Source organism: Semicossyphus pulcher, unplaced genomic scaffold (genome assembly GCF_022749685.1).
Source record: "Semicossyphus pulcher isolate SPU_LCO1_2020_fin unplaced genomic scaffold, fSemPul1.0.p SCAF_8, whole genome shotgun sequence".
Classification (NCBI taxonomy): Eukaryota; Metazoa; Chordata; class Actinopteri; order Labriformes; family Labridae; genus Semicossyphus; species Semicossyphus pulcher.
Window position 1 is genome coordinate 31,233,230 of NW_027211759.1, and position 22,443 is coordinate 31,255,672.

The window sequence follows — 22,443 nt, forward strand, 5'->3', positions numbered from 1 at the left end:
CTTTCATTACTAACGTAAAATGAGTTAATTTAAGTCATTACTGAGATAAATCATAACAAGCTCAAAACATAGAGGACAGGAGAGGGTAAAGACTGACTAAGAAAGAGTTGTTTTCCCTGTTCTCTGTTCTGTGGGATAAAAACTGAAAAGGCTCCAACAGTGGATCAAAGTATACTCGATATGCATTCACTTCATCCCACAGTCTGACTTTTTACATGGCACTGTCATGAGCAGTTGCCAAGATAAGCTAGTAAAGACACAAACTGGAACACCAGAAATCAAACACTCACAGTCAGCATGACCACCGTTCATCTCTATATATCCTGCGGGAAGAAAACTAGGGAACTAATGAACTCTGGGAAATGTTCCTGAACTGCCCCAGGGTGATAGAAGTGCACTGAGAGCGAGTGCCAGAGCTAGACTGAGAGTTAAAGGGGAATAAAACATACTGTAATACTGCAAAGGTAAGGTTATTATTCAAGTGTTAGATTTGGCAGCCAGGAGCTGGTACTGTGGCCTGTCTGGGACACACTCCACAGCTCAGAGAGATGTATATCTGCGGGCCAAGCATGCATAAAACACACACACACACACATCTATGTCTGTGTAAGCCTAAAACAGGCATCAAAAGGTGGGGAAAACTGTGTGTGGAGCTTCCAGCAGAATGTTTAGAAACCAAACAGTCTCGACACAAGGCTTTCATTCTGCTCCACAGCGCACTCCACACTGGACCAGGATTCACAGGCACCTGGCTGGGCACAGCTACCTTCATCAGGCTGTGAACCCACCATGAGGTTAAAATCAGGCCTGCATCACATGGGCTGCTTGGCTGCTCATTGGGATTAAATATATTTTTAAAAAAAGGCACACATGCTTACCTTCAATAATATAATGTGGATGTCAAAAATGTGGAAATACAACTGTGAGGATCTTAAGCAGAATTTTAAAAGTACAAATAAAATGTCTGCTAAGCTTGCCTGATGTGAGACAAATCTGCAATGTGGGATTAAATTGTTCACTTGTGTGATGACAAAATAAGGCATGTTTTACACAGTACCTGTTTTTGGCCAATAAAAGAAAACCTCAGCCACCGCGCTAGCTTACATCAAACAATTAATCTGAGGGTACTTCAATGCAAGCCGGTGCATCATCTGGTCAAATGGTGTGTGTGTGTGTGCATGGCCCATGTATCAAGCTCTCTATCTGAATTTTCAAATGTTCACATGCTGTGTGTGAATACAGCATGTGTACATAGAAGGCTTCTTCTTATTCATCACTTTTACGGCAGCCTTTCAGATTGTGTTTGTAGTTCATATCCTAATGACAATGCAAATAAGTTTTATTGAACGTATGTCTACATCGTAAAAAACAAAAGCTATTGCTTTGTGCACAATAATTAACACAGATAAGTGACTATATTAGCTTTCTCAAGTCATGACAGTCAAATAAGCTGTAAATGAAAAGTTACTGGTACTCTATATGTGCATACAATGCAGCATACAGGCTGCTGTGAATCCAGAAGGCTTGCTGGCTTTGGCTTTCTCATAGTGATCTAAGCGGTCACGTCTATGAATGGACTGCATGTCAAAAGACTTGAGAGATTTGTGTTTGACTCGTTGCTAAATCTGTTATGAAAGATGATGCAGCCAGAGTCAAATGAGCAGTGTGCAAAATCTACTTAGTTCACTCTGTCTGTATCAATTGTGTCTGAAAACACAATCACCTGAAACGCAGTAGTTTTAATGATGATGACTGCCAGCACAAAGAGCCACCTATTTGAGCTCAAAATGTTGTGAAGTGGGCTGATACAAAGAACGGTGGACACATTTGGCACAGAGTGCACACTCAAACGCACACATACACACACACAGGCTGAACAGGTGCAGCTGGACACAACAACACAGGCCTGCTCTCTGTCTCTCAAGAGAATGACTCCCCCGCTCACTTGTGTGTGTGTGGTTGTACATTTGGGTGTGTGTTAGGTGGCTATATAAAGAAGCCATTTCTGCTCACCTCCTCCCCTCTGCCTCCCACCTCATGTTCTTCCTCCCACCATAGCCTGTGTGTGTGTATGTGTGTATTTTTTTTTCACAACACAAGGCCTCCCAACCTCTTGGGAAGAGATTGGCTGAGCCACAGAGTACCAGTCACACACAAACACACACAGAGATACACACTTTCACATTTACATGCACACACCAACACACTCAGACCCCTGGGACGTGCTGCGGCAAGGGAGAGCAGCACCCAACACCACTGTCTGGAAACAGGATGATGAAAGAGCTGCTCACGTCATGGAAGGTAGCAGGAAAGACACATGCACACAACACAAACACACACACACACACACACACACACACACGTGAAGCACAAATTCACAAAGATCGGCAGAAAAGCAGACTCACAAACAAGTTGACAGCTGCTCACTTATTTGAATTTTTGGTAGACACACACATACCAACAAAAATCATACACACACACACACACACACACACACACACACACACACACAAACAGGGCTTAAATGCTGCAATACAGACAAAAACACAGATGCACTGTGTGCTGTCACAAGCAGGCAATAATAGTTCACACACACACACACACACACACACACACACACACACACAGGAACTGTTTTCCTGCAGTAGCCTTGGGGAAATTAAAACTACATTATGGACCTCCAGAGGGTAGCGGTGAGAGAGGGAGAGAGGAAGAGGAAAAGAGAGAGAGGAAGTGAGAGAAGGAGAGAGAGAGAGAGAGAAGGGCCAGTGTCCTGTTTTTCTCAGCTCTGGTCATCATGAAGATATTACAGTTAACCAGGAAAACAGAACTGTCTAATCTCCTACTGTTCTCCAAACTCCATGTTTCCTTTGTAACATTTACCCGCTTCCTAACATTCCTCAAACGATATCTATACTTATTATTTGATAGATCGTGGATATTGTCAACTGCAACTATGTTGCACTTGAGATTTAATCACTTATCTGATTTGATACGTCTTTTTTCAGTTTCTTATTATTTGTTAAATCACTTAATTTCTTTTAGATTTCTGGGTCTTCCAGTTGTTGCATTTTCTTTGCTGAAGAAGGATATTTTTCTGAAATGTATTTAGCATTTTGTTATTCTTCTACAAATTCATCAAACACTCTGAAGAAGATGCTGGGCAAACCCTGGGTCAAAGGTCAAACAACCCTAGAACCACAGAGACCTGGATGACTTACAATAAAGTAGTGGTGCATCTTTCTTTGGACCCTTCACATCCTTTGTTGAATGAATTTCAAAAACTGCCTTCAGGAAGACGATTAAGAGTGCCCACAGCAACGAGAAACATCTTTAACAAATCGTCTCTGTCATCCTACTAAACAAATTATTAATTTTTAGATATTAGGCTGTTTATAGGATGTCCATTTAAGACATGTATTTATCATTAATATTTAGCACTTTATCTGAATTGTTTTTAGCACTTATTATTATTTATAACTCATTACTCTGCCATTTATTGTTTTATATCGTGTGTATCCCAACCCATGGCTGATGAACTTTCTTACTATATGTGTATGTGTGTATGTTGTTATAAAGATTTCTATTTATCTTAAACTTTAAACATATACCACATGCAGAGTATTTTTATCAGTGCTTGGATTTTAACACATATTCTGGGCTGCTGTGGTGGAGGAAACACACTCTTTCTGTCTGGATACTTTCTGTCATCTGATAGGCGGAGGCAACTTTCTGGCCAGCCAATCATGTCTGTGTCCCCACACACCCCTGAACACACACACACACACACACACACACACACACACACACACACATACACACAAAGTCACGTTCACACAGTACTTTAGCTGTGAATAACAATAATGCAGAAAGGTCTCAGTTTCTCAGTTTCAGCTTGGGGACTTAACAAACCTTTTCCACTATGACTCACTGGCTCTTTCTGTATGTGTCTGTGTGCATGTTGTCCAAGAGAAACAGTATGTGTGTATAATTGTGTGTGTCGTCCAGTGGACTGTCAGACATGAACTGAGAAAAATAAGACTCTTGAGAAAGAGGGGAGGTTTTCATCGCAGACATACACACGCCTCTAAAGAGCACTCCTGCCTGGTTAGCCATGTGTCCCACCACTGCCTGGTTTGTAGGCTAGATGACACTGAGCATACGCTGAAGTCCCAACAGATGACTCTTGTAAAAAAGGCAACTCTGCTACTACCTGCCCTTCCCAGCTCTCACTCATTTACTTTCTCTATCATTGCCAACTTCTCTCTTTCTTCACCCACCATATAGAGGGAGCGAGGGAAAAAGAGAGGAAACCAGGGAGACCAGTGGTGTTTTTCTGTCGCACATAAGGGATGGCAGGAGCAAGGGAAAGAAATGGGGGGGCTTTTAAGGGCACCTTCGACCTCCTCTCTGGGACAGGAAGGCCTGAGAGAGTTAGGAAAAGAAGGAAAGGAAAGACGGAGATGTAGGAAGGGGGAAGAATAGGTTGGCTCGGTGCTATTCCTCTCGAGTCACCCTCCCACCTCCCTCCGCCTTCCCTCCCACGGGTCTTTCCAAACTCAATACACATTTTCCAGAGAAAGCAAAAAAGAAAGACAGACAGCAAAAGAGAGCAGAAATTGGATAGAGGAGGGGTTTTCTCCCTCTCTTTTTCTCTCTCCCCCCGTCTTTCTCACCCCGTCCTTGTCGACACTATCTCCCAGGGAGTAAAGGAAACAAGGTCTCTCTTTCTTTGTAATCTGCTTGAATAAGGGATAGGCAGCAATTCTCATTCCCTTTTCTCACTCACACACTTATTCTAATATGAGCACAGATAAAAAGTTTAAAATGGTAAGGGAGGGGAGTCGATAGACAGAGAGTGTCAGACAGTGAGAACTAAAGACACATAGAGATGTAGGAAGGCAGAAAGAGACAACGCACAGAGAAAAAGTGACGCCGAGGATGCTGGGACAGGGAATTGACGGTACAATCCAAACTGAAAGAGTGGCTGAGTAAGGGAATATGGGACGGTATGCTTTTATGGGAGGAAGAGTGTGAGATAGGTGTGTGTGCATGTGTGTGTGTCATGGGACTGTAGCTTCCTGCAGGAACTGACACACACAGCAGTTCTAGTGAGCCACCCAGGACCTCAGTCAGCACCCCCCTTAACACTCCGATACACACACACACACACACATGCACACACAGACATATTGCCCCTGGAGGAGAGTTAGCACAGGTCTGAGGAGGGGGGGGCAAGGCTGGGAGGGTTCAGTACGTCATAGACACCCCAAGGGTCATACTTTCCTATCCTTGTATCCCTCTGGAGCTGAACAAGAGACACGGCAGGAGAGGTAGGGAGAGAGATAACTGCATATTTACCACATTCAGCAGTATCTCATTTCTCTGCTGGGATCTCGTCAGAGGAAGTCTTTAACTGTTCTCTGATAGGCTGCAAACCAGAGCAGAAAAACTAGCCGCAGCTGACAAACACCTACAGTAGTCAGACTTTTTTTCGCCACAGTTTGGAAAATGTGTTATGTGATCTAAACTGTGCACTATACTGCAAGAGCAGGTGTCAATAGCTGAGATGTGCCAGAGTTAGCATATGGGGTCAGCAAATGTAGCAATGTCAGTCAATTTTCACCCTGAAATGTCTGACTCATTACTGGAAGAAAAGGAATTTCCCTCATACTACACCCACTTATAATGGCACTCTGGTTTCAGTCATGTCACTTTCCCTGCACTGTAATGATTACCCTGTTAATCCATTAGACGATCAACACATAGTTGATCTGCCAAAAATTTGGCCAATTGAGAAATCTTTAATGCATTTTGTAGACTCACTGGTTCCAGCCTTGCAAAAGTCTTCCCCACAGTCTCAATCCCCAAAGGATTGCACAGCTTTTTTCGCCCGCTAAACCTGTGGAAATGACACAAAAAGACTCCGCCTCATTCTTAAAGCACGCGCAGAGGGTTGAATGCACCCCAAAGTGGCTGCAGAGCGACCAACGTCTCTGTGCTCCGGTGCAGTTTGCGCATATTTAAATGATTCATTATGCAAACATTCGGGGCAAATTTGGCCCTTTTCTATGCAAATGAGCCTCGTGGTAAAAAGCACCTAATTCACAAAAACTGGTGCTAACAGCACTGCGCAGTTAGAGTGAAAACATTACCGTCTGCAGAGAGCTGGCTTTAACTGCGCTGCAGTATTATAAAGGCTGTCACGCTCTGAGTTTCCAGTGATCATGGCGACAATTCGACCTTTGTGTGATCAAAAAATGTAATTGTCTGTAAATACAGTCTGTTAATAATGTATGTGTCCTTCACACTGTGTATAATCGGGAGAACGCTGCGGTTGCGCGCTCGTTTAAAAAAAGTTGCGTTACAGAGAGTTAAACTAGTAAACACCTGTAGAGTCTGGACTTTACAATAAACTGTTGAGCTGAGCTGCCCCCTCCTCTCTGTGCTCATCATCAATCTGTGGATGGAGTTGAGATCCATCAGTGTGCGCTCAACTAATGCCTGAGAGCGCAGCACCGCGCAGCAGAGAGTGGAGGTGCAGACAGCTTCTCTCCACAATCAGACACAAAACAAGAGCGAACTGCACAGATCTGCAAAACTTTATGGGCATGTTTGCACTTGAATATCATCAGTGCAATTTGCTTTGTGAATCAGACCTTGAGACGGAGCAGATAGCAGGTGCAATTGATGCGCAATTTATGGAGCTACCAGCGGCAGCAATGCATTGTTAGTGAATTCCCCCCTTTGTGTTTTATGATAGCAAAGTGAGTATGTTTGAATTTTGGACAATTAATTAGGAAAAACAAGGCACTTAAAGACACAACATGAACTCTGCTGACTTGTAATTAGTAGATCAGTAGATGATAATTGTTCAACATATGTAACATTATATATCTTTCTTTTCCCCACTGATAAAGAAATAAATTAGCTTTTCTATTTTATGTTACATTATTATAACTATTTTGACTCTCTTTAGTTGTACAGAGATGGTTTGGTCAAATTTGATGGCTGAATTGCTATCCGTCACTCTGGACACAAAATCTATATTACTTCTCATTTCACACATAAACCTCAGAGTTGGTTCAGCTGTTCCTTTTCCATCCAGAAAAAAAGGGTGAGTGAGGATTCATTTCAAATTTCCATCTCAGGGTGGAAACAAGTGAGTGAAGAAGTTAGAGAAGGGGAGAAAAGCAAAGAGAAAATAAAATCCAAAAAAAGAACAAAAAGAAAAGCCCCACCATCTCTCCGACTTCCTCCAGGGATATCATCAGACCACAGAGAACTGAAAAAGCACACAAATCTCTCTCTTGTCCCCCCTCTACCCATCTCTCTCTTTCTCCATATCCCCTTTGTCATCTCTCTTTCCATTCAGTTTGACTCCTGAGACCAGTGAGGGCTCCACATCTCCCTCTTATTCCTTCTTTCTTTCTGATATATGTTTTTTGCCTCTTCTAATACTCTTAACAAGCCCCCCATTCTTATTTCTTCTATGTTTCCTTCTCCCCATCGTTTTCTTCTCTTCCTCCTTGATATCCCTCTGAGCAGGCCATTATAAACCATGTGGAATTGATATTAAACATTGTGTGCGTTTGTGTGTGCGAGGGACATATAGGCTCAAACCCCTCGTGTGGATCCAACAGCTTCCTGGAACTCTATCAGAACCAGCGTGTGTCTGTGTGTCTGTACACTAACCTGTCTGGACAGTTGATTCATCCCAGGTCCCTCCGCACTCTGAAGACTCCCCCTCTTCTACCGCTGAGGAGAAAAGAAAAGGGAAAAGGAAGACGTATTTAAATATATGTTTATTATTTAATGTTAGTTTACTACATGGAAAGCAGAGACAGACATAACAGACCAAGATTGTACAGTAGGATTAGAGCCGTGGGCAACATCAGAGGCAAAAAGAGTGTCCTTTAGAGCTGAAAAAGTTCAGTGAGCAAAAGTAATCGAAAATTCTTTCAGTCAAAATACATAACATGAATTGGTTCTAGCTTCTCAGTTAGGAGGCTAGGAGGCTACTTGATGACATCACCATCACCACCATCACCAACTACAGAGGCAGACAGGCACATGCTATGAACTTGACACCACCGTTTTTCCCGGACAAAATATAAGTATTAAGAGCAATCCACACCAACAACAATAACTACAATGATAACTATGTGAGCGTCCACACTGATGAATAAAAACGTTAGACTGTAAACTGTATATTTCAGGGGCACCAAGCATGCTCTGCACGGTCCAGCTGTGTCGGCAGCTTAGGAGAGATGATACTGCTGTACATTGTGCAGAGAAACAGAAAAGTAGAAGGATATTGTTTCATGAAATATTTCAAAGAGGGACCGAAGTTAGAGGAATCACCGTTACGAGAATTGTCATCTTTTGAAGACAAATTTAATTCATACTTTTGTATGAGCCTGAGCCAACATCACTTTGATGACAAAGCCCTATGTCTCCAGTAAAATACAGTTGTTTTGTGGTACTTGCAGCCTTATATTACATAGAGGAGTTAAGTTTAGTGTTAGCCTGTTCCAAAATAGTTAAGACTGAGTAATTAGAGTTGACCAACTAAAAAGTGTTTTTTAAGATGCCATCAATTAACATTTTGTTGAATTAAAAAAAAAATGATGATGATTGATGGTGATTTGTTCTTTCATTCAACAAATCGATCTGAAACATATCCCAAAGATATTGATATATTCTCTGATGTCGTTGTTGTTGTGTTAAAATCTGCCATCATCTGGGGTTAGAACAATTTTCAGAACAACAGATATGTGTAATTGTTCTTGTTGTGGACGACTCTTTAGCCAAAATATTGTTGACATAACTTGACCCAACACAACTGACACAATGAAACTGGACAGTTAATAATAAAAACTGGGGCTGTGCAATAACTCGCAATTTCATCGTTTTCACAATATGAGCTTTACAAAGCATCACAAAAGTCTGAATTTATCCCAATCAATAAAAACAAATTATGTAATTAAACCAGGCTTTTTCGCGCAGAATATGTACATTTTAACTATTGGATGGAGCCATGGGTATAATGCCATCACACCATTGACACCAGATGAATGGGTGTCAATTTTGTAGTGAAAATAACAGCTTTTTGGATTTATTTTGCGTTAATGAGGGACATGTTGCAGGTATTTTGTTTCCTCATATCTTGCAGGCCTAATTTCCACTACATTTTTCTAGTAATAAAGATCTCAGTAACTATTTACAGGTAAATAATCTCAAACCATGACCTAACATTGGCTGTTTTTCCAGGGTTTTTTGGATTCAGCATGTACTGTATCTATCCCTGCAAATGTTCATCCTCGGTAAGCGTTTTTTAAAACCCCCGAAAAATAAACCAAGGAAGCAAGAAACAGGCAGGTATTGACAATGACACTGTCCTGGGATCTCCCTGACGTACACATACACATACACAGAGCTGATCAGAGCTGGAATGTGACACTGACTTCCTGGGTACAACAGGAAGGAGGGAAGTACAGCTGGCACACAAACAGGAAATGGCTGGAGCCGCCACACAATGGGGTTTCCTGTACATCCCCTCCCCTCCACACGATTCCCCACTTCACACTTACTCACCTCTGCCTCTGATCTCTCAAAACCCTGGTTCTCATCCTGTTCTCTCCTGTGACCCCCACCCCTCCAGCCCTTTATATCTCTACTCATATTTCTCACTCCACATCCTCAGCAGCTCCCTCTCCACCCACCCCATCCTCACATTTAAGCTGAGCCAAACACTCAAATGAAAACAAGAAGCTATAAATCAGTAAAGTGAAAAACAAACTCTTAAAAGTTTTTTGGTTCAGTTAAAGAAACTAAAAAAAGAATGGGGGGTCTTTTGGTCATGGGAATTCGGCATTGGTGCTGCTTCTTTGCAAGTTAATGCAGTGGACAAGTTCATATATAAACAATAATATCTGCATTGTTTCAAGTTTAGTTTCAAAATCGGTTCTTCAAAATAATTAAACACACATAACATGATGTAGACTGATGTTTTTTATGTAATTGTGTGTGTTTGTTTACTTTGTTAAGGTCTCCAAAAGGATCGTGGCTCTGCCCAGCAGCTGCATATAGCTCCTGTTTGTCCCAAGATACTACTACATTATGGCACATTACCCACAGTGCAGGTCAGCATTATGTCATCTAACCAGTTCAATGTATTAATGGCTCTGATTAAAACATCAACACATCAGCCATCATCAAGTTGTTGTTTTTTTTGGGTTTTTTTAAACATTTTTAGTGAAACATTAAACAACACAGATAAAATGGATTATCAGAAGGACCTACCATGTCTGTCTGCCCCATTAGGTTCAATGAAATTGCAACTAAAGTCTGGCATCAATGGAGAATTCAGATAAAGTAACAAACAGTTTTTAGTTTCCTTCATTTCAGTTAAACCATATTTTCAGTCCGAACTTGTGCACAGTCAAATATTCTGTACGTGCAGACCAAATATTGAGGAAAGATTTTGGGGTTCTCAGTTTTCCCTTGTAGTCATGTAGACAATTAAGAGTACAACATCAAGAAATTGGTGTCAGTGTGTTAAGAAGTCCAGCCTCCTGTAGGTTTACTGTAGGTTTACTCAGGTTTTGTTTTAACCATTGGTTAAAAAACTGTTCCAGGACAAACAGGGTTGTAAGCTTTTAGCCTCGACTGGAAATAATAAAATCCATCCATGCATCCTTTATCTTTACCACTTATGCTGTTCAGGGTCGCAGGGGGGCTGGAGCCTATCCCAGCTGTCATTGGGTGAGAGGTAGGGAACACCCTGGACTGATGCCAGTCATTCTAATAATACATTTTATTGGAATTTCCAACCAATGTAATCATTATGTTCAGTTCTCTAGAATAAATAGGACCCCATTAATATCTGCATTTAAAAAATGTTAAACTTCTTCCCAAAAAAAAAATACAGAATTTGAGGTCTTCCACCTGACTGATCCATTTAAGGCTGTATTATAAAAGTAAGCCTCCCAGGCATGAGAGTTTGACATGCAAGTGTTCAAAGCAACTAACAATGACTGACTGAATTGCTCACTCCCCCTCTACACAAACTAAAGAAACAACCTGGGCCAGGATTCAAGCAGTCTGGACTCTCCCTTTGAGAATCTGGGGCTGGAGCTGGTTCTTCAGTCTCCAGATGTGGACCACAGTGTGCTAATAATGGACTAATGGATCCCTGGACAAACACATATGCACACACAGTACAGCACACACAAGACATATGCACTTGAGATGGACCCACACAGGATTTTGAAGGCTGTGCATGTGCCTGGACTGAACCGAGCGTGGATAGAGACCTCCCACTCCGACTAACATGTCTGCCAAACACAGCAGCCAGAAACAGATGAGAGAAGGTATGGGAAGAGAAAACCAGAAGAAAAACAAAGTACTTCCACTGAGTTAATAAAAAGGCTTTCCTCTAAAACACCTATAGCACATCCCTCACAATTAAGCCATGCTTTGGGGTGGAGAGTTAATGCTATAAACTATATACTGTGACCTCCAGTAGCTTTTGCAACATGCAATGCAAAGGGTAAGCATGTTAGCAGGGATGCATATCTTTACAGGTCAGGAAGTATAAAAATGCAGTCTTATGAGAATTGCATACTCAAATCTGAACCCTCAAATCCTAATTAAAGCCTCCTCTGATGCCAGGTCACTCTAGTTGCAACATTATGTGTCTCTTAAGGGAGGGAAACTCTTCTGCCACCAGCATGAAAAGGGGAGCATGTATCACTTAGGCACAGAAATCTAAATCAAAGGTTAAAATCATGAGTTCAACAGAAGCAGTGTTTCCTGCTGTGACTACATTCTGCTTGAATAAGGCTTTCCATGTCTTGATGTGACAGAGATTCTCTGTATGTTTTCCCTGACAAATAAAAACTGTGAAATGGTGATAAAAAAACATGTTCTTAGAGTAGTTATGAAGCTTTTTGGATGTTATAGAAAGACTTAGAGGTACTGGTAACTCTGCCTCTGCCCATTTTTCCTGATAGGGCTGTTGGGAATACAGTGTGTTTCATTAGCCAAGCACACATAGCTTTATTTAGATCCCCTATCCTCCCTCTGTCTCTCCTCTGAGACACACACACACCGTTACTGTGAACCCTGCACACACCAGGGGGTCGGTGGGGTGTACGTGTGTGTGACTGTGTAGTTGTGTGGGAGGGATCAAGAATGCCTTCACATTCTGAATGAGTTAAAGGAGAGAGGGTTCAATTGAATGTGCCTACAAGAGAGGATGTGTGCACACACAATATGTGTGTGTAGACCTGTATGAAGTGTGCACCATGAAGACAAACGAGCACTTTGAGAGACGACTGAAGAATTTGTGTCTGAAAAAAATAAAGAGCAAGATATTCTTTGCTCCATCTCTTTCTTGCCTTCAGTAAATCTCTGTGATTAACACTAAGGCCTCTGGTTTTAAAAATGTGAATTAGCACAATAAGACTATTAAGTACCCAGCACTTCCAGAGGAGTTGAATGATGTTATGTAGGCTGCAACTATCACATTTTCTTTATAACTTCAAACTTTACTGATCTTAAACAGTAGTAGCTTTGTTACAAAGGTTTAAGATTTACCTTACCTAACTCTGTCCCTTTGGTCCAACAAGCACAGGTGTTTTCACTGATTTTGCCTGAAGAACCCTCCAGTTCTAGACCATGTGCATGTACAGACTGAGCTACAATTTATACCTTAATTTCCATGCTAGATGTGTTGCACATTTTGGGCAAGATAATCTACAACTTTATAATTAAATTCAGTGCGAGGAGTCTGATGACATCCTGAGCAGTGGCCCAGAAAAAAATATAAAATTCTGTGTTGACCCACACAGAGCTTTAGGGCTACCGCCATGTTAATACTTTCAAACAGTCTATGCGACATGCTTGAAATTCACTTGCTTGAAAAAAAATCACATGATATTAAGTACACTGGGCATGCGCCAGTCAGTGTAAACAGGAAACAGATTGTCTACTCTGCAATTAGTTGCTTAGTTGCCTAAACACTACAAACAAGGTCACCATGGTGAAAAGAAAAAATAATTCTTAGTTTGGACTGACAATGAGTTGTAACTTTCAGTGTGTGTGTGTGTGTGTGTGTGTGTGTGTGTGTGTGTGTGTGTGTGTGTGTTAGAGATGTCAACAATATCCTTGTATAATATTCTCTATAATTGTAATAAAAAACGGATATTCAGAGATCAAAATTTTGTATTTTTTTTTTAAGATTTTTATTTTTGGCTTTTTGCCTTTATTCATAGGACAGCTGAAGAGAGACAGGAAACGTGGGGAGCAGAGAGTGGGGGATGACATGCACCAAATGGATCGGCAGCCTGGCAGTCGAACCTGCGATCAATGCAACAAGGACTGTAGCCTCTATACATGGGGCGCCTGCTCCACCAACCGAGCCAAACCAGCGCCCCCAAAATTAATATTTGATGTGAAAAAAATCAGCACTACCGCGGCTGTCTTGCGAGCTCGCGCATGTTCTAGCATTTTTTTGCGGCTGTCATGCGTGTTCTCGTATGTCCTCGTGCGCACTCTCTTGGTTACGGAGCATCTTTGAATGCACACAACATCACTTTGTACTATGATATGTTAATAATTAACTTTAGTCGAGCTGGAACGAGTTAAAACAACAACCGTGTGGTGTGTGGTAATGATGGCGGAGAATTCAAATCCCAGTCCGGCCCGAGAGAGAGAGAGATTCTCACCGCCAGCATAACAGACAGGTGTAGGTGTGTTGATTTTTAAAAGGCATGTTTATGTTTAAATAAATAGCCTATACCTCACAGCACAGCTCGCTTGGAGCGCTGAATGTCCGTCCTATCGTATGTGTGAGTGGTGTCTCTGTGTCTGTTTGTGTATTAAGAAGAGCAGCATACAAAAACACCACATTATAAAATCTACGTGAGCACACATACAAAACCCAATGACAAACAACACAGTTCCAATAGAAAATCAGATGCAAACACACACACACACGCACACACACCTACTACTCAGGTACAAACAAACTGTGACCAATATATCAAATTGTGACTCAGAACTACACAACCCTCCTGTCTGTGTCGCAATGGGCTTTTACGGTTCATTAGACAGGCACACTATTATACCAGGGTCCACAGTGACAAAACACACACACGCACAAATAGGTCCCAATATGAGAATCTCCAAATCTCCAGTGCTGAATTTACCAATATCAAGTCTCAAGGTAAAAAACAAACAGTAATCCGATACTAGATCTTTGACCTTAAAGCTGTCATGATCATTTTTAAAATACTGACCATATCAAAAATAAAGTATAACAAATTAATAAAGGTCATAGTGTAATTCAGTTTTGGTATTATTAACATGAATTGCACATCTCTACAAGCACAAAGCCAAAAACATTAAAATATTACTTTTAAATCATATTAATGCAGAGCGTACTGGCTTAGACTGATGGATGATGCATCATAGGCTGCTTGTAGAATGTATGAGGGTCCTCCTCTTCCAGGTGATTGCACACCTGTAGCCATCACACAGCCCAGGAATGATCTGTGAGTTCCATCTGCAGTCTCTAAATTTAGCAATGCACTGCAAACATTCACACAAGGGTTTAAGAGCAAGAGCAATTAATTACATTTTCGACAGAGCACCTGAATCTAGAAAAACAGACTTACTGTTATATTAATCCCAAATTTATAAAAGGTACTAATTGTAATGGAAGTGGCAACTTCAGAAAAAACTTTACAGAAATCTATGTAACTGCAGATTGTTTTGGAAAATGGCCAAAATGTGACATCTAATTGATCAGTGATGTGGTAAAGCGCTATAAAAGTACAGGACAGGAGAGGAGAGGAGAGGAGAGGAGAGGAGAGGAGAGGAGAGGAGAGCTGATGTGTGGAACAGAAAAAGCTAAATGGAGCTCTACCTCTGCATTATGATGTTGTTATCATAAACAAATATTTGCACAGTCGTTGTTGTCCTTAATTATTCACATGAACATACACACACACACACACTCATAAGCACAACTACAACAAAACACCTATCTCTCCACTGTGTCCTCCCTCTACCTGCATCTCTTCCTCATTTATTTTCATCATATATTATTTTCCTTTCCTCCCTTACTAACTTTTCTATTCTCTCTTCCCTTGTTCATATCCTGCCATCTTTTTATCATTTTTCCTCCCTCCTTTCATCTCTTAAGTGTTTTTTCTCTGACCCCTGCTCATGCTCCATGTTTGTTCTAACATCCATCTTTCGTAGTCACATTTTCACTTTGGTTTTTGTCCTTCTGCCTCTCTTTAACACCACACCACATCGCCATTCTCTCCCCTTCTATCTTTGTCTCTCCTTCTCTCCTGTCCCATGAAAGCACTTTTAGCCTCAATAAGAAAACCCTTTGTCTTTTTTCCTTCTAAACAACGCTTGCATGCATGCATGGTATCAGGGCCATTTATTCCCAAGGCAGCCCAAGGCTCTGGTGTTCCCAGATCTCTTTGACGAGCGGGTCACTGTGGCCAATCATGCATTGGCCAGGCGGCCCAGAGAGGCGGGATGTGGGTCAGTTTAGCCAATGATACGCTGGTTCTTCGCCCGGAGGGACAGGCTGATTGACAACTAGTGCTGGACAGAAGTCAAGAGGGTAATTGTCATCCGACTCACTCTCTCCCTCTCACTCTCTTTATCTGTCTGTCTCTCCTTCATCCTAGACACTGCTTTTTTCTTTCTCCCCCTCCCTCTCTGTCTCCCTGCTTCTCCCCCTCTTACTTCCCCTCTACAACCCACTTTATAGCCCCTCCCCAACCCGCTTTCTCCCTACACCTCCAAAGGGACTCTCTCATTGGCTGCCCTTCCTGTCCCTCAGGAATGACTTTGTGATGCTACTGGCCGAAGGCTGATGCCAATCTCCATCCCCAGCCTGCCCCCCGGGAGCCCCCCTAACTTCAATGGCCTGTGTCAAGCACACACACACATAAGCACGCACTTCTAGTCAGGGGACGGGGACAGAAGCTGATTAACCAAATACTTTTATCAGCAGTAAAACCGCTCTCTCTGCCCGCCTGCATTCTGAACAAAACAGCCTTAAAACACAAACACACACGCAGACACACATCCCAAGCCCTGAGCCATTGGCCAGAAACACCAGGCTAGTCTGGGGTTTGGGACGTTGTGAGTGTGTGTGTGCGTGCATGCTTTTGTTTGTGAGAGTGTGTGTGAAGGGACAGAGGTAGCAGAGGGCTTAGATGGATGGCACAGAGAAAGAACAACAACCACACAAAGCCTGGCGGACAAGCTTCATCGCCCTCTCTATCTTTCTCTTTTTCTGCTGTCCCTCTTTTCTACTTTTCCCCTCTCTTCTTTGCCCATCGTTATTCTCTTTCTCTCTCTCTGTTCTGATCCAAAATGTTTCAACTATCTGATTTGTTTTGTTGTTCTTGCTATTTTTTTCCTGTCACTACTTTCGCTTCCTGTCATTCTTCCCTTCCTCTCATCTGTCCTCTCTCTCCTCTCTTTACACCTTCTCTTTGATTTCTTGCTTTATATGAGCTCATTGCGGTTTAAAACCATGCTGTGCTGTCCAGCTGCGTTGCCATGCAACCTCCTCACCATCCCCAAACTTAACCCCAACAACATATGACAACATTAACCAACATGCTCTCTGGCTTTCGCTTACACATGCAGCTTGACATTATAAAGGCTTGTGCATAAAAATGAAAGACTTTATCCTTTTATCTTTAGACTCATTTTACTGGTCAGACTTGAATAGTGAATCAAAGTGCAAACACATGAAATGTATATAATCTGTATAAAAACAACAGAAGACCCACTCATGTGAGCACTTCAAACTAAGAGCTGCTTATTAACACACAACAAATTCACCTCTGTCAACATGAGCAGAGCAGAAGGCTCATTTTACACACACACACACACACACACACACACATACACACACACTCTCACTGAAACAAGCGCAGAGTTGATGTTCAGGGCCAAACAACACAGCTTGAGATTAAAGAGCCTCTCTGATCTGACATTTGTTTTTCTGTCTGTCAGAGAGAGTGTGGCGGGAAGAGGAATCAATAGCAAGAGAGACATGGAGGGAAGAGAAGAGAAAGGAGACGAGAGAGTGGAGAGTAAAGGGGGGACAAATGGAAAGATACAAAGAGAGAGGAGTAGGGAGTAAAGGGAGGTCAGAGGAGGAGACAAGGGTTGAGAGAGAGGTGAAGATGAAAGCACCGCTGAGGAGAAAGATGAGAGGTGAAGGAGGGCAGCGAGCAGAGAGATAAGGAGTAGGACAGAGAAAGAGAGGGCAGGAGGAGAGGGAGAGCATTCCTCAGGAGTACCTCGACTCTGGGGAGGGATCCAGAAATAACTGAACTAGAAGTTCCCCCAGCAGCCTCCACTCACCATTACAGACTGCGACACACACACACACACACACACACACACACACACACACAAGTCAAGTAAAGGCCCCATAAGCTCACCATCAGCAGAGTGGGCTCCAATGTGAACACAGACTGAAATGTTGTCGAGGACAGCTGAGATGCATGATGAGGTGTAGCAGTTAAAGTGCATGCATATTCACACACACACACACGCACACACGTAGATAGAGTACAATGAACAACAAGAGCAATGAGGGCTAAGGGTGGAGGGGTAGGGAGGGGTACATAATTGCCTTCTCTTGTAGTACAGGCTGGGGAGTGCTTTTTGACTGAAGACACCAATTTCACGCTAAGGCATTATTTAGCTTGATACAAAGTTGATTAGGCTTTACAGGAGGAGGAGGAGGAGAGAGAGAGAGAGAGAGAGAGAGAGAGAGAGAGGAAGAGGGAAATAAACAGCTTTGTGTCATGCCGCAACGCTGGCGGATAGATTAACTTGCTCGTCACGCTCCTTCTGGGAGTAACAAGAAAAATATACACACAGCGCGTGTGCGCTTGGAGCGTCGCTGGTAGTTTGTTTGTTTGAGTAGACGTACGATCAAACATCTTATCTTAAATTCTTAAATCTAGTTTTCATTGTTTAAAATTACTTTTTTTCATTATTTATTGTGTTTATATTTTCTGTAAACTAGATTAAAATTAGGTTAAAATATGCTTTTGGTCAACTCAATATCTTCTCTGGGTAACAATTAGACTTTACAAACGTACAAACATACAAGTCAAAAGGTTCTTTACTCTCGCTAATAAGTCGTGTGGCATCACATGAATTCAGGCAGACGGTAGTAAGGAAATTGGGATGGGAGCAGTAAAATCTAATGAGACCAACAGAAAACAACAGTAGACAGCACTGCTATCCATGTAAAAATATTTAAACTGCTGTCTGCAGATTTAACTTTCATTTTCATTTTAAAATCAAATACTACATGACGTTGCATTTATCTGTCTGCAGTCTACAGTAAACCTTTAATCCATGTGAATGTAGCATCAGGCATCAAACTTAGGACGCACTCATAAAGAACTTTGTAGCCAAGCCAAGCCAAAATGATCAACATTTAGAGTTTCTATAGTGACTAAGGACAGTCTATAATATCTACATATTTGCTTAAAGACCAGCTCCAGTCACGTTTTAAGACATATAAAATGTTCTGCTTGAATTAATAAGTTGTGTCTGTTTTTTTTCTTTTTTTGCAAAATACGTTTAATTACCTTGTAAAAATCCTCCCAAGGCATCTCCTCCTTCTCCCTCATTAAAAACTCCCAAAACTACATAGTCCCCGCCCACTATGCACATTTCCAACCGCCCCTCCGTTGCATAAACAAAACATGTCTCTGCCATCGTTTAGTAGCAACTTGTTGAAACTTAGCTAGCTTGACATTTTTTAATGAGTAGTAACGTTAACGTTAGTAGTCAGTAGTGATAACTTGAAAAGTTACGATGACGGTTACAGCTGGCTCGAGCATCGCCGAAGTGGTTGCCATAGGTTGCACATAATGATATACATAGTGTCACCCCGTTCATTCACAGGATTGGCTCCTTAGGTTTGTGACATCTCAAACCTGCCAATCTGAAAACATGTTGTTCAGCCTGTCCTTGGTATACTGCAGTTTAAAAGCAGACAGGCCCAGCCATGGAGATGACTGCTGATGTTGTCCCTGATATGTCTTGTAGCACATGAAGAACACCACATGGAGATGTTCACAAGGTTAAACACTTGATTCTCACTGGAGGGGGGCTTTAAAGAGATACTCATGCCAAGTCAATTTGAATATTAGCATATAAACAACGTGCATTTGAGCTTAAGTTCTAAGTCCACAAGCTAAAAGCAAAACCATGCGACTGATGCACATTTGTAGAGGAAATCCTACTGTCTCAGCATGCCAGTGTCAAGACACAAGGAATGTATTGACAGCTATTTATTCAGCTGGTCAGTTATGAACTACTTCTACAAATGTTACATAGTAATTAAGTTTATTAGGGTTAGAAACGTCCTACTACTAATGGGCCAAGTAGAGCTGAGGAGAGAAGGCTGGATCTTCTGGTCCCCAGACTGCTTATCAACTCTGATTCTGAGGCAGACAGAACTTCTGCATTTTTAAAGTTATCCTGAACAGACAAACACACACACAACTTCTCACTAGTCTCACCATGCAATCTCTTATTCTGTTCCTGCTCTTCCACCTTTCCTCCAACACTGTCTCACTATTTCCTTCTGTCTTGATACGAGCATAAAGCTTTTATCAGGGACCAGACATACATGAGAAGACACCTCATCCGTCTCTGCTGTTGTTTCAGCACAGTACAAGTAAAGTCACTCTGGCTTTACTGAACCTGCTTGTACAGTCACATAAGAACAAATCTGCTCTGCTACCTTCAGCAAGTCTTTCCTTCAAGTGACTTTTCTTGAGAATATCCAGAGGAAACAGAACAAACAGATTTTAACCTTGAAAACTGATTTAAAAAAGCAGCGTTTTTATGAATGAAAATTTTCCATGCATCTTATTTTAAGCATCAGACTATGCAATGACTACTCTCCCTCTTCCACATCCTCACCCACAATGAACAAAAATATCTAGGCTATAATGGCTATTGCTTCCCCTATTTTAGCATATTACCTGGGCAGAAGCTGCTCAGATTTCCACCATATTCTCTTTATTAGTTAGTTGTTAGAGTTGTTCCCTGGCAACATGTCCATGTATTGGGGGCCTGAGCTATTGAAGGAGTTTAAGAGGGAGGGGTGTATTTGTTTGACTGCTTCAAAATATCATTTAACTTCCTCCAGAGAGAAATCTACTTTGCACAAATGCATACTGAATACATTTCATGCAGTGTGATTTTTTACATTGTTCTTTGCAATTTAATCTATTTGCTCTTTCAGGCATTGAAACAAACATTTTAAAAACAAAAAATGTTACTTTATGTGTATTTTGTAGCTTATAGGAGGATTTGGGGAAAAGGGCAAACAATCATACTGAACCTGCTAAACAGTGCAACTTGAGAAGAAAATATACAACGTTACAAAAACAGTAATTAAATGGATTAATTGAAAGGATTTAAAATATCAACGATAATGTGGTATGTGAAGGAATAATAAACAGTTAAATGACTGTGATCTTCCACACTGTTTCTAGTCTTTCTTATTCAGCTGAGACTCTCTTGCTCTGTCGCTCTCTTGCTCTCTTTCGCCCCTGCTCTCTGTCTTGCTCCATTGTATGTCTCCCAGCAGGGCGTCCTTGCCTTTTGACTGGGAGGTGAATGGAAAGGAGTTAGAAAAACCAACTGAAGACTTGAGCACTAAATAGAAGCATTGGTAGGTCTATAGTGGGGCGCACTACAAAGACCCGGCAGAGTGTCCAATAAAAAAGGAACACAACACAAGCAGCTTGTTCTGCTGGAGAGTCCACGCTCTGAGGACAATGCACATTAGTCTGGGTCCATTGTGTGTGTCTGTCTGTGTGCGTCTGTGCTTGTGTGTGAAAGAAGCGAGCAACATAAAATGAATGAATATAGAAAAAGAGGCCTTGGCTGTTACAATATGGCGAAAAAACAGAATGTATTGAAATAGATATACAGGCACAGTGTTGTCAATATGTGACTGACAGTCTTTCTACTTTATTTCATTTGCTAAGAAAGGAAAGAAAACGTTCCTGGAATCTGAACAGTAAACAAAAAAATCAGGCCTAACAAGTATTTGGTCTGAAAACCTGCAAAGACTACAGTGACTTTTGACCTGGCCTTGAGCTCGAACTAAGGAGGTTATGTGAGGTCAGAACAGAGGGCATACAGATCTATGAGTCCTCATACACACACACACACAGATTTCCCATTTCCCAAAAGCCATCCTTTCATCAACAGCAGTGTGTGTGAGTGTGTGAGTGTCAGAGAGAAAGAGGGAGGGTATAAAATAAATATATTATGCATCAGCCAGGTGTGCAGAGGGGAGCTGCTAATTGCCCCCACCACTAATGTTTAATGTACAGAATGGGGGTATTTGACGGGGGAGGGGGGTAGAAGGCAAAGTAGAGGGAAGGAAAGAGTGGCGGAACGAAATTCATAATGTTGCAGGAAAGTAAGGGAAGATAGAGGGGGAGACGAGCCAGGGTGACGGGTGAGTGAAGGAGGCAAGGTGCAACCGTAATAATGACCAAATAACAAGTTATAAAAATAGGTCACTTTTCCTGTTGAAGGTCCACATCAATTATTATTTAAAGTGATAATATGGAAGATTTTCATTTAGATAAATGTCTGTTAAGTCACTATCAATCGCCAAATGAGGTAACACAACGGTGATTGAGCCTATGGCCCACTGATGAAAGCCTTTGCATTTGCAGTATTACAGACTGGGTGTTTGGTGCAACTGGCCTGCCAGAGGGTAGGCGGAGCTAAGTGGCTGCTTTTCCCGTCTCTGCAAGTGTTGTGAGTAAACAGTAATCTACTATGGCTGAACAAACAAAGAAAAGATGGATGACTACAGATACAACTTCAACAAGAAGTGAACTTAAGAACTTCCAGGTAAAAATTTCCGACTTCCGACCTCAGAGCGTTGCAGGTGCACGGCGGCAAACATAAATAAAAAACATGGCCGACTGTTAGGAAGTGATGTTTCTTTGTTTCAGAGATTATTTATAGCAACCAGCTACCTTATCATATTAGTGACATTTCTTATAAACATTTGCATGCAGAACATGTGATAGTAGTAGTGATATATTACATTGCTTTTCAGGTGATAGTTTATCATTAACGATGTGGCTCTCCATGGGTGCGGCCATTGTTGTAGGAACTTTGAATGGCGGTCCAGAGCAATTTTTCTAGTCGGAGGGCAGAAAAACTCGACTTCCGAGTTGTCTGGAATGCAGCATTACAACCGGAGCCAACCATGGATGTCACACATGCTGTTTGGACATCTGGGAAGTGTGCTCCCGCAATTACTGTTCATAACTATAGGTGTCGCCAAAGAGAACGAAACACGGATCTTTAAAAATATGT

At 41.7% G+C, this 22,443-nt stretch overlaps 1 protein-coding gene across 1 annotated transcript in view; it reads right to left on the bottom strand.

The window, feature by feature from the left end:
* znf423 (zinc finger protein 423) overlaps window positions 1-22,443 on the bottom strand; it is a 151,574-nt gene that overhangs the window by 119,307 nt on the left and 9,824 nt on the right. The window contains exon 2 of the mRNA XM_069686525.1: window positions 7,696-7,758. Within this exon, the coding sequence (XP_069542626.1) occupies window positions 7,696-7,758 (63 nt within the window). The remainder of the gene's footprint in view (window positions 1-7,695; window positions 7,759-22,443) is intronic.